Source organism: Elephantulus edwardii, unplaced genomic scaffold, assembly GCF_000299155.1.
Source record: "Elephantulus edwardii isolate Elephantulus edwardi_28Jun2011 unplaced genomic scaffold, EleEdw1.0 scaffold00175, whole genome shotgun sequence".
Lineage (NCBI taxonomy): Eukaryota > Metazoa > Chordata > Mammalia > Macroscelidea > Macroscelididae > Elephantulus > Elephantulus edwardii.
The window spans coordinates 1,948,051-1,960,687 of record NW_006399925.1 but is presented as its reverse complement, the minus strand read 5'-3'; the positions used below and the strand labels follow the sequence as shown (position 1 = coordinate 1,960,687).

The 12,637-nt window shown below is 39.2% G+C and overlaps 1 protein-coding gene across 1 annotated transcript in view; it reads left to right on the top strand.

The window, feature by feature from the left end:
- Positions 1 to 416: 416 nt before the first annotated feature.
- RSAD2 (radical S-adenosyl methionine domain containing 2) overlaps positions 417 to 12,637 on the top strand; it is a 25,066-nt gene continuing 12,845 nt past the window's right edge. The window contains exon 1 of the mRNA XM_006895736.1: positions 417 to 756. Coding sequence (XP_006895798.1) covers positions 417 to 756 — 340 coding nt within the window. The remainder of the gene's footprint in view (positions 757 to 12,637) is intronic.

The window sequence follows — 12,637 nt, the reverse complement described above, 5'->3', positions numbered from 1 at the left end:
ATCTCCTCCCAGTGGGATTAACTGCTTCTGAAAACCCACTGGAGGGTCAGCTATAGATCAGTTCTACCTCTATAGTACTCAACCACAACAACAATAATATATACGTAATATATGTAAAAGGAAAATAATACATAGATTGTTATTATACAAGTAAATATAGACAAATTGGTATAGTAAAAAACAGAATTTGGCTCTTAAAACTGAGTCTGTGATGATTCTGCCTGCTTGTGTCGAAGTTTGGCTCTGTTTCAACTTTCACTTTCATGAAGATGGAAATCGAAACTCACTCAGCTGAGTTCCTCAGAAGTCAGTCAGAGTTACCCTCTGACAGGTTTCTAAGAGATGCTGTTGATTTCACAGCCATATAAAGTGAGTCTCTCAGGCATGCAGGGCAAACTCCTGGGTGTCCAGTCACAATGTGGATGTTCACGCCGGTTGCTTCTGCTGGAAAGCTGCTGAATATTTTCAGGAAGCAACTAAGTTCTTTGTGGCAGACCCTGGTTCCACTGTTCTTCTGGCTCAAGACAACATTCCGTCTGGCATCTCCCCAAAGGAGACAGCAGCAGCAGGTTACAGAATCACAAGATGGGAACCAAGGGGCAGACGGCGATCTGCCCACGACGCCGACCAGTGTCAACTACCACTTCACTCGTCAGTGCAACTACAAGTGTGGCTTCTGTTTCCACACTGCCAAAACTTCGTTTGTGTTGCCTCTTGAGGAGGCCAAAAGAGGACTGTTTTTACTTAAGGATGCAGGTAAGTCCAGAATCGCAGAAAGAAATTTCAATAGTCAACAACAGGGCAGTGAGGTAAGACAAGAATGGGATGGGGAGTGCACACTGGAGAACTTCTCCAGATCTTTAAGTATCATTTCCCATTGCAGTGAGATGTTGTCCTACAAGAAAATCTTAAGGAAAATTTTGGAGCAGGCTTTTGGGTCTTCCTACATTGCAGAGTTGGCGAATAAGTAGAGCAAACGTTGATGCAAGGGCTTGTTTGTGGGGTTTGTATTTTTTTTTAATTTTTATTTTATCTTGGTTTGCATACAAAATTCATATACATTGTTTCACACTATCCTTCATTCAAATTGTGTTTCATACCACTATTCCCGTTCGTGGTGTTTTATAAAATTCATCACCATTGAACTATGCACACAACTACTCTGTCTTTCCAGATCCCTGCCAGATCTTTCCAATTTCATTTACCTCTCCCTCCACCTACCAAATTGTGTGACCCTATGATGTTCCCTGACCATCCTCACCTCCCTCTGCTCTCACCATCCCCACCTTTGGATCTTCATATATTTTTACTAGTTATTCTTCTATTTTTACAACAATGTCTTGTGTAGAATTTGTCCTTATGAGAATAAGTCCGTTCACTCAGCATTGCTCCTGAGTGCTGCCTTTTATTTCATCATGTGAATGTACCACAATTTCTCAATCCATTCGATTGTGATTGAACATTTGGGCTCTTTCCATGCTCTTACAGTTGTGACTAACATAGCTATAAACATTGCTGCACAAATCTCCACTTCTGTTTCAGTTCTAATTTTCTTGGGGTATATTCTTAGCAGTGGAATAGCTGGGTCATACGAAATTTCTACGTTCAGCTTTTATTTTCCCACCAATAATTTTCTTTTCATCCCTTGGATGAGCCTATCACATGTCAATTTTTTGTTTGTTTGTTTGTTTTTATTAATTTTTATGAAAGTTTGCAGATACTTTGGGTTTCCACTCATTCATTGTTGCACTTTTCTCCCTGCCCACCACTCCCCCCACCCCCAGTTTGCTTCTCTCCTTGAAAAGTAAAAGAAAAATTCCTTCATTGTTATACAATCCCTTCCCCCAAGTCTACTCCACTATGCTATCTTCATTCTGGAGTCCTATCATGACAATAATACCTAATCATATATTGCTCTTAGTTCTCTCCCTCATCAGTTTCAATGCAGTATACATAATTTATCCCACCTTTCTCAGTCTCCTCCCCAACCTCAATGCCAGTCCTGTTTTACAACAATGGCCCTGTGCAATATTTGTCCTTTTGTGGCTGAGATATTTCACTTAGCACAATGTCCTCCAGGGTCACCCATTTTGTATAATATTTCATTAGTTCCTTGTTTTTTACTGCAGCATAGTATTCAATTGTGTGACTATACCACAGCTTCTGTATCCATTGATTTGTTGATGGGCACTTAGGTTGTTTCCAACTCTTTGCTATTGTGAACAAAGCCACAATAAACATGGACGTGTATATATCTGCTTGGGTGGTGGTTATGGTTTCTTTGGGATATATTCCTAGTAGTGGAATTGCAGGGTCAAGTGGTATTTTTATTTTCAACTTTTAGAGAGAGTGCCATACAGCCTTCCATAGTGGTCACACCCTTTCACACTCCCACCAACAATGAATAAGGGTTCCAGTTTCTCCATAACCTCAGCATTTTGAGAAAATGGCCAGTGCTTGTTTTATAAAATATTTGGGAAAGAAGGTTTTGGAAAGAGTTGTGCTGTTCTCAAAAGTTTGTTAAATATCTGGACAGAGGAGATAATTCCTGTTCTTAGGAATCAAAGTGTGCATAGAATTGTTGTTTGGTTTGTCTTTTTCTTCAGACACAGTTAATGAGGAAAGGTAAAACAAAAGCCACTTTGATTAAGAACAGTAACATATGACTCATTTTTTATCTTTTCATTTGCACCTAAAAAGAATTTTTTTTTTTTTTAGTGGCGTAGTGACAAGAAGCTGCACTGCAATGCTGAAGTCACAGAGTTCAAGGTCAACAGCTGCTCCACTGGAGAAGGATAGGCAGGCAATCTCCTCTTATTCTATTAACTGCCTCTGAAAACTCACCAGAGGGTCAGTTATGGGTCAGTTCCAACTCAACAATACAAAAACAACAATGTAAAATTTGCAGTGGCTTTAATCTTAATACAGCTTACTGAATGAACATTTATAGTATCTAGACATCAGAAATACAATCAGCATATTTAATTCAAATGAAGCATCTATTACTTTAGATCTGCTCTTCCTTCATTTCTTGCTTTCCTATTTCTTTCAGCATCTGCTAAGCTAGCAAATTCAGCCAATATTTTTAGTTCCTCTCTCATTTTATTAATTTTTAACTAAAATATAAAATGCATGCACAAAGTTGCACATACACTAATTTGATATATATTCAGAAAGAGAATGGCAGCCAGATTGAGAGATAAAATGCCACTAGTACCCAGAAGGCCACATTCCCTTCCAACCGCTTTCTTATTCACCAAAGGCCAACTTGACTTCTAACACATAGATTTCTGTGTCCTTATTTTATTTTTACTTTATAAAAATAAAATCCTATCTTACGAACTTTATTGGATCTGACTTATTCTGCCCCACATTATGTTTACTTGTCCTTCCTCATTACCTCTGAGGGCCTGCCCTCCCCATTTCCGGTTCATCTCTTTCCAACTCTAGAGGAATAGACTTCATTTTGTCTCTCCTCTTCCAAGTGATAACACATTATCTTACTGAAAAATATGTGACTCCCCTCTCACTCTGTTGCATGACTTCCAAGAGAGTGTTGCAAAAGAAATAGATTGAATAACCAAGTCTGCAGGGTCCTCTTCTAACTCAATGTTGCCATAAGCATCTTCTATCTCGACTGCCATACGTCTTCTTTGTAGCACTTCTCATCTCCCAAATCTCATCAATTCTCTGGCCATGCTTGTCTCTCTTTCTAGAATGCTAATCATCAAAATTTCGGTAAGATTTTCAAAACTCCTTAGTATTCCTCTTGGTCCTCTTCAGGTAAAATATATGTTCTCCTTCTTCAAATATTTAGTATGATGTTGTTATGTAATGTCTAGTCAAAAAATCGGCTCATAACTTACCCTCCAGTGAATTTCAGAGGCAGTTTGATCACACAGGATGATATTCCCCATCTTTTTGCCATGGAGCAGCTAGTGAATCCAAACCACATGCCTTTGGGGTAGTAACTCAGATCTTTGCCACTATCATTGTGATTTGCTTTGCTTTTATTTTGTTCATAGTAACTGGAATTCTAAAGAGTATGAATGTCAAAAGTGAATCACAGCCTACAATGTGTCTCTGGGACCTAGAAAACTATCTGGAATCTAAGCAGTTAAATTCATTAGAACCAACTCATAGGTGGGTTTTTGGAGTCTGTGAATTGCATGAAAGGGCATTTCCCATCTTTCTCCCAAGGAGCTGTTCCTTGATTCAAGCCTCCAGAGATGTGCCATCTTTGAGTCAGCAGTGCAACTCCCTAGACTGTGCATAATATAGTCTTTAGAAATGTTTCTGATGTAGAAATAAACAAATGGAATACAGGAATAGTTAGTCCAATGGGAAAAATAGATTCTTATTTCTAAATTTGATCTGTAGCACTTGCTGTGTTTGACAAATTACATGATTCATCCAAAAATCAGTTACATATAGATAATGATTACAGATCTACAACATCAGGAAGTATTTATACATGGGTCTGTGTGTCATAGGCACAGTAGATACATGTTAAATGTGTTCATAAGGATTTTGGATTTTTTTTAAAAGTATTAACACAGGCACACGAATAAATGAAAAATCAGATTTCTCATCAATTATCACAATTGCAAGTCTTTAATGTTTTTATATCATGAACTTTCAGTTGTAGGTAAACCCTACTGTTGTTGTTGATGTTAAGTGACATCGAGTTGCAGGTGACTCGTAGCAACCCTATGAAGGAGGGTCCTCAATGCTTGGGTGTCTCTCATCCTTTCTCCAGGTTTATAGGGTTTCCAGAGGCAAGCTATTACAGAAGTGGATGCCACTCCTCCTTCTAAGTAAACCCTACTAGTTACCGTTAAAAGCTGTAATGTGGTTTCTACCCACTGTGAATGCTATTTCTGGATAATAGAGAAAATCTGTTTTAGTGATAATTAAAAATGTCATTTAAATATACATTATATTTAGATATAAATGTACTATCTGAGTGAAAGTACATATAAAATATTTCATATACTTTCTTAATTTGTAAACATTCAAGACTGAACAGAATTTAAATATTGTGAGCATCCCTTATTGATCTGTAAACCACTGTTTATTAGTTAACTCCTGTCTAAGACAATCCTGCATGAAGTGTAGCCAAAATGCTACTTTGGAGTGAGGATAGTGAGCCTTTCTTCCTCACATATTTTGGGCATCGTATTAGGAAGGGCCAGATCCTAAAGACAGACAATATTGTTGTTCAAGTAGTGGGTCAGTAAAAAAAGAAGAAGAAGAAGAAGACTGTCCTTGAGAAGAAATAACAAAGATGTTGTAGCAGTTGGCTCTAGTCCAGCAGCTATTGTGAGAATGTCTCAGAACTGGGGTAGTGTTCATTCTAGTGTTGGAAACAACTCTACATCTAACAAAAACAAGATCATAGCTATATTGCTAAATCTGTTTCTTCTGGCTTTTCTCAGTTTCATTCATCCCATCCAAATCGTCTCTTCAAACTTATCAGGGATTCAATCCATTAGCCAATATATCTTGACGCTGAGAAAGGACCCATTCTTCCCATACTGCTTAGTTCATAATTGTCTATTGGATTATAATGATCAGCAGCTACTAACATGACTAATTACAAATAATGAAAAGATATAATTTATTGTTTCCTTACCATAGACATAAGGGAGCTCTGGTGGACTAGTGGTAAGAAACTGGACTGCAATCCCAAAGCCACACAGTTCGAATCCAATAGCTGCTCTGAAGAAGAAGGATTGGCATTCGCCTCCTGTGAGATTAGTTGCCTCTGAAAACCTGCTGGAAAGTCAATTATGTGTCATTTCTGACTTGATGGCACCCAACAAGAAAAACCACAGACTTAAGGGAGCTCTGGTGGCCTAATAAGAAATTGTACTATGAACCCAAAGATATGCAGTTCAAATCCACAAGCTGCTCCACAAGAAAAAGATGGGCAATTTCCGCTCATGCTATTTACAGGCCTTGAAAACCCACTGAGGGGCAACCATGAGTGGGTTTTAACTATACAGCACATGGTAACAACAAGTGTAGACATATGTAAAAATAAATTTGAGTTAAAAATCATTAACTCAGAACTTATTTCCACCAAGTCAGAATTGACTCACAGTTGACCCCTCCACAGGTTTTCTGAGACTGTAAATCACTTGGGAGAAGATTGTCTCTCTTTTTTCCAAGGAGCCACTGATACATTCAAACCACGAGAGAGGAGCCACCTTTGGGTTACCAGTGCATCTTCCTATGGATTATGCTATGTAATCGCATCTGCTAAAAATAATTAACAGATGTCACTTGATCTGTCATAAACCAGGACTGTTAGAGGCAAGTTAGTGGATGGTGACCCTAATTATAAAGGGCAAATCCTTGGTACACAGATCATTGAAGCCATGAATTCTAGCTCCATTATTCTCTAGTATAATCTTGAATTAGGTATTTAACATCCCCGGGCTTCGTTTTCTGCATCTAGGAATTGGAACAATTTCCTCTTTGCTGAACTAATTTAAGAATAGTGTTCTGATTGCTAAATGAATTAACAAGTATAGTATTGAATTCAGTAAATAATAAGTTTAATTTGCTGAATGAGTAAAGAATAATATTCTCTGAAGACTTGGTGACAAATTGGTTTGTTTGAGCTAATATAAACTCTTCTAGTTTGTGATTTTTTTACTATTCTAATTCTACATCCTAAAGTATCTGAGATAAATGCTTTGGGCATGTTATGAGAGAAACAGCAGGCTTGGAAGAGTCAGTCAAAGAAAAGAAGACCCTTAACCAGATATATTGACACAGTGACTGCAACAATGGGCTTAGGATCTCAGAGATGATAAAGATGATAAAGATGGCATAGGGCAGGACAAGGTTCAGATCTATTACTCATAGATAACAGCAGGCAAGTCAAATCTGTTTTCTTTTTTAAAACATCTAATTTACATCATCTGCTTTTAGTCTTTATTTTTTTCTTCTTAAACACCATTATTTTATTTTCTACTAGTTTATATACAAAATTCAAATACATTGTTTTCAAGAACAAGTTCTTTCAATTTGCCTCAAACCCCCACCCATCCAATTGTACAACCCCATGATTAATTCCCCCTCCCCCTGTACATCATCATCGCTCTGCTTCCAACCTCTCCTACTCCTCTTGGATCCTTATACCCATTCTACAATAATGCTTTTATACAATATCTATCCTTGTGGGACTGAATTAGTTCACTAAGCATAATATTCTCCATTCCCTCCCAAGTTAGGTAATAATTCACAAAATGATTGCTCCTGCATGCTGCATAGTATTTCATTGTGTGAATGTACCCTCATTTCTCAATCCAATCGTTTGTGGTTGGACATTTTGGCTGTTTCCATGTTCTTGTGATGGTGATTAATTCTGCTATGAACACTGGTGTACAAATCTCCATTTGTGCCTCAGTTCTCATTTTTTCAGGGTATATTCCAAGTAGTGGATTAGCTGGGTCATATGGAATTTCTCAAATCTGTTTTCTGTTGTCACCGTGTCTGATGCTAGATCCTTTGATTTCTAATTCTTATGTCTGCTACTTTTTTTTTTTACTTACTATTCTTTTACTTTTCTCCCTATATTTTAATCCTAGAGAAACTTCCATCTCTTCTCTGAGCATTCTGTCTTATTTCTGTGCTGTCAGCATCATCACTATCCTATGAAGTGAGCACTAATTTGGTAGCACAAATTTCTTAACCATTAAAATTAAATTTTAGGACTCTCATGTTCTTAATTCTCAAAATGCTGCTGTATTTTCTGACTAGTTCTTTTTTGGTCATTCTTTCTGCTAGCTATCCTTTTTCTATTCTTATTTCATATGAGTGATTCCGTCTCTGATTTTATACTTTTATAAATTATAGATGTGTTTCATTTTCTTCTTGTGGTGCTTGGGTTTATTCCGGCAATGGCTCACTTAGTTGTGAGTCACCAGAACAGAGCATTTAATAAAGACTTAGTGGGCTGAATTAACTTGAACATAATTAAAAATGAACCCCATTGCTTTACTATCAGTGTATTAAAGAAAGGTAGAGCTAAAAATACTCCAGGTCTTTTAAAATAATCTTAACAATTTCCCTCCCTTTTCTGTACTGATGTATGCTGTCAAGTTGATTCAAGTTCACAGAGAATCCATGTGCAGAGAACAGCTGTCACATAAGATTTTCTAGGGTATAATCTTTCTGCTGGTGGCATAGAACATATGACATTGGGCTGCTAACTAAAAGGTCAGCAGTTCTAATCCAGCAGAACTCCATAGAAGAAAGATGGACCATCTCCTTTCATAAAGATTTCCAGCATCACAAACCCCCTGGAGAATTTCTATGAGTCAGAACCAATGTGTCAGCACTGAGTTTGGTATCTTAGATAATCTTTATAGAAGCAGACAATAACATCTTTTGCCCCATGGATTTGCTGGTGGATTCCAACGACTGACTTCTTGATTAGAATTTAACTACTGTGCCTTAGGCCTCCTGTTTCTCCTCTATTATACTATCTTGTTGTTGTTGTTGTTGTTGTTGTTGTTATGTGCCATCGAGTCACTTGCAACACATAGCATCCCTATGTACAACAGCCCTAAACTCTGCTCTGTCCTGTGCCAATCGCACTGTCTCTGACACTCCCATCCCGATTACCCCAGTCAATGAATCAATCCACCTCATAGAGGGTCTTTCCCCTCCTGCGCTGTCCCTCCACCCTACCAAGCATGATGTCCTCTCCAAGGACCGGTCTCTCCTTACAACATGTCCAAAGTATGTTAGATGAAGCCTCAGAATCCTTGCCTCCAAGGAGCCACCCGGTTTAACCCTTTCCAGGACAAATCTGTTTGTTTCCCTAGCAGTCCGTGGTATTCTCAATACTCTTCTCTAGCACCACAGCTCAAAGGCATCAATTCTCCTTCTATCCTCCTTGGTTATTGTCCACTCTCTGATGCATAACAAGTGATTGCAAAGACCATGGCCTGTATCAGACACACCTTAGTCTCCAGGGGGACACCATTGCTCTTCAATACTTTGGAGAGGTCCCTAACAGCAGACTTTCCCATGGCAATGCGCCTTTTAATTTCCTGGCTACTGGTGCCAAGAATGTTGACTGTGGAGTCAAGCAAACTAAAGCTGTGAACAATCTCAATCTCTTCACCATCCATCCTGATGCTGCCAATTGGTCCCGTGGTGAGAATAATAACAGTAAATTGTTTAAAGAAAGGTAAGGTAATTAAACTAACAAAGAAATTAATACATACACAAGTTCTAAACTAGTTTATGGGACATTGCAAACATCAATGTGTTTATCCCTAGCTGACCCTCCAACGACTTTTCAAATGCAGTTAATCACATGGGATGAGATTTCCCATACTTCTTTCATATAACAGCTTGTGGATTCCAACTGCCTACCTTTGGGACTGCCGAGCAGCTTCACACCACTAGACCACCAGAGTTCCTCATGTGTCCATGAGGAAATGGTTCTAAAAAATTTATTAGATTACCTTCTAAATCTTCAAGACTCAGAAATTGGAATCTTCATATCATCCAAAAAGCAGATGTGACACAGAAAGGGGGGAATAATCCACAATGGTTCAGCACTTCCTCTTGCATACCAGGCAAAAAGCCCCTCCTCAATTCCTTTAGATGGTAACTTTATTTATGAGCAATCAGACCACAGAGCTGTGCACTCAGACACACCAGGTTCAACAGGGAGGAAAATAGAAAATCATAATGAAAATGTTACATATGTGTACCACCAAGTAGTGATTAACTCATAGCTGACCTTCTAGTGAGTTTTCAGAGGCAGTAAATCACACAATTGCTCATCTTTATTTCCATTGAAAAGTTGGTACATTCAAAGCATGTGCCTTTGGGATGACATTGCAACTCTTTACCATATTCCCACCAAAGCTTCCTCACTCTGAAAAGTGGGGGAGTAACAATGTCAATATAGAGACTAAGGTATGCCTGATTCAGGCCATGGTCTTCACAATTATTTGCTATACATTAGAGAGCTGGACAATGACCAAGGATGACAGAAGAAGAATCTATGCCTTTGAGTTATAGTGCTGAAGAAGAGTATTGAACATACTATGGACTGCCAAGAAAACTAACAAGTCTGTCCTGGGGAAGGTGAAACCAAGCTGCTCCTTGGAAGTAAGGATTTTGAAGCTCCATTTCTCATACTTTGGGTACGTGGCCAGAAGAGGCCAGTTCTTGGAGAAGAACATCATGGCACAGGAGAGTAAGGCTCCAGATGAAATGTATTGACATAGTAACTGGGGTAATAAGGGTAGGTGTGTTGGAGTCAGTGAGACTTGCTCAGGATAGGGTAAGGTTCAAAGCTATTGTACATAGAGTCGCTATGAGTCACAGGCAACTTGATGGCACATATTAACAGCAAATTCAAGTCTGTCTAGTGAATTGTGAGAGCCACAGGGTAGGCAGAAAGTCACCCTCATACATAAGGAGATTGTTCTCTAGGGAAGCAAAATGGCATGGCTCCAGAGAAAAGATCAAATTCACCTATCACTCTAGAGAGAGTTCAATAGCCTAATGGCAAGAAGTTGGGTTGCTGACTGAAAGGCAAGGGGTTCACATCCACAAGATGTTTCCCAGGAGAAAGAGAGGCAATCTCCTCCTGAGTGATTTATATCCTCTGAAAATCCCCTAGTGGGCCAGCTATAAATTGGCTCTTGTATATAACAACAACATAACAGCAGTACTTAACTACATCATCACTCTAGAGTAAAGCTCTGCATTTCACCTGTCTTCCCTTTTATGGCAGTAATTTCAATGAACACCTTTTTGCATCCCTCCAATAAAAATGGACAAAAATGAGCAGGAAAAGGCAGGAAGAAAATGTGAAAACATATAGAATTAATAATTGGTGAAAGATAAGAGAAAAAAATACACTTAGGAAGAAACTGTTGTTGTTGTTGTTGTTGTTAAGCGCCGTCGAGTCGTAAGCGACTCATAGTGACTCTATGAACAAAAGACATGAACACTTGTATAATTTTCTTCCTTTCTCCAGGATCATAGGGTTTCTAGAGGCAAGCTATTTTGGAAGTGGATGCCACTTCTGCTTCCATGCTTAATTTAATCGGGGAGCTCCACCAAACATTGTCCACCATGGATAACGATTATCACTTTTGACACGTCAGGGTCACAATGTTCAGCATCACAGTAACCATGAGTTACCTCTGTACAGCAAATGGACAGACCAGTGCTATACCATTTAGAAGAAATCCATCAAAAATCAAGGCATGATTCAAACTCCATGGGCTAACACTTTGCCATTGTGTCTCACCATACAAAAATGCCCAATTGGGAATGTTCTGGAAGATCTATCAACAATCTACATTATACAGATGACACAACCCTGCTTGCTGAAACTGAGGAGGACCTGAAGCACTTGCTGCAGACAGGGTCAAGGACTGCAGCCTCTAATATGGATTGAGGCTCAATGTCAAGAAGACAAAGATTCTCACCACTGGGCCAATTGGCAGCATCAGGATGGATGGTGAAGAGATTGAGATTGTTTACCGCTTTAGTTTGCTTGGCTCCACAGTCAACACTCTTGGCACTAGTAGCCAGGCAATTAAAAGGCGCATTGTCATGGGAACGCGTTTTGTTAGGGACCTCTCCAAAGTACTGAAGAGCAATGGTGACTCTCTGGAGACTAAGGTGAATCTGATACAGGTCATGGTCTTTGCTATCACTTGTTAAGCATCAGAGAGTTGGACAATGACTAAGGAGGATAGAAGGAGTATTGATGCCTTTGAGCTGCGGTGCTGGAGAAAAGTATTGAGAATACCATGGACTGCTAGGAAAACAAACAGATTCATCCTGGGAAGGTTTAAACTGGGATGCTCCTTGGAGGCAAGGATTCTGAGGCTTCGTCTAATTTACTTTGGACATGTTGTAAGGAGGAACCGGTCTTTGGAGAGGAACAACATGCTTGGGAGGGTGGGGAAGGCCCTCTATGAGGTGAATTGATTCAGTGACTGGGATAATCGGAATGGGAGTGTCAGAGACAGTACGATTGGCACAGGACAGAGCAGAGTTTAGGGCTGTTGTACATAGGGTCGTTATGAGTTGCAAGTGACTCGATGGCACGTAACAACAACAACAGTCTCTGGACTCCCTCACTGTACCCTTAGGCTTTTCAGCTTTCCTATCATGTGTGTGATTAATTCCCTCCATTGAAGCATTTCTATTTTAAAGTACAGGATCTCCAGTAGTGTAGTGTGAAACATACGGGGTTGCCAACTGAAAGACCATCAGGTGGAATCCACCAGAAGCTCCAAGGAGAAAGATAGAAAATATCCTCTTACAGGATGTACAGCATCAAAAAAACCTACTTGTTTTGGAATCAACTAGTCCTAAACTAGTTTGATAATTGAAAGTTGGGGGCAGGGAGGTCAAGCGAGGTTTTTTTGGGTTTTGGCTTTTTCTAGTTCAAAGCTCATCGCTCTTGAGTCAGAACCATTTCAGATTTGACTCTCCAGCTTTTTACAATTTACAGTTCTTCCATAGGCTGAAAATTGCATGAGAGGACATTACCTGTCTTCTCCTGCCTTTTCTAGTTAGCCCCTCAATTATGGAGGATAGAACGAGAATTAATGCCTTTGAGCTGTGGTGCTGG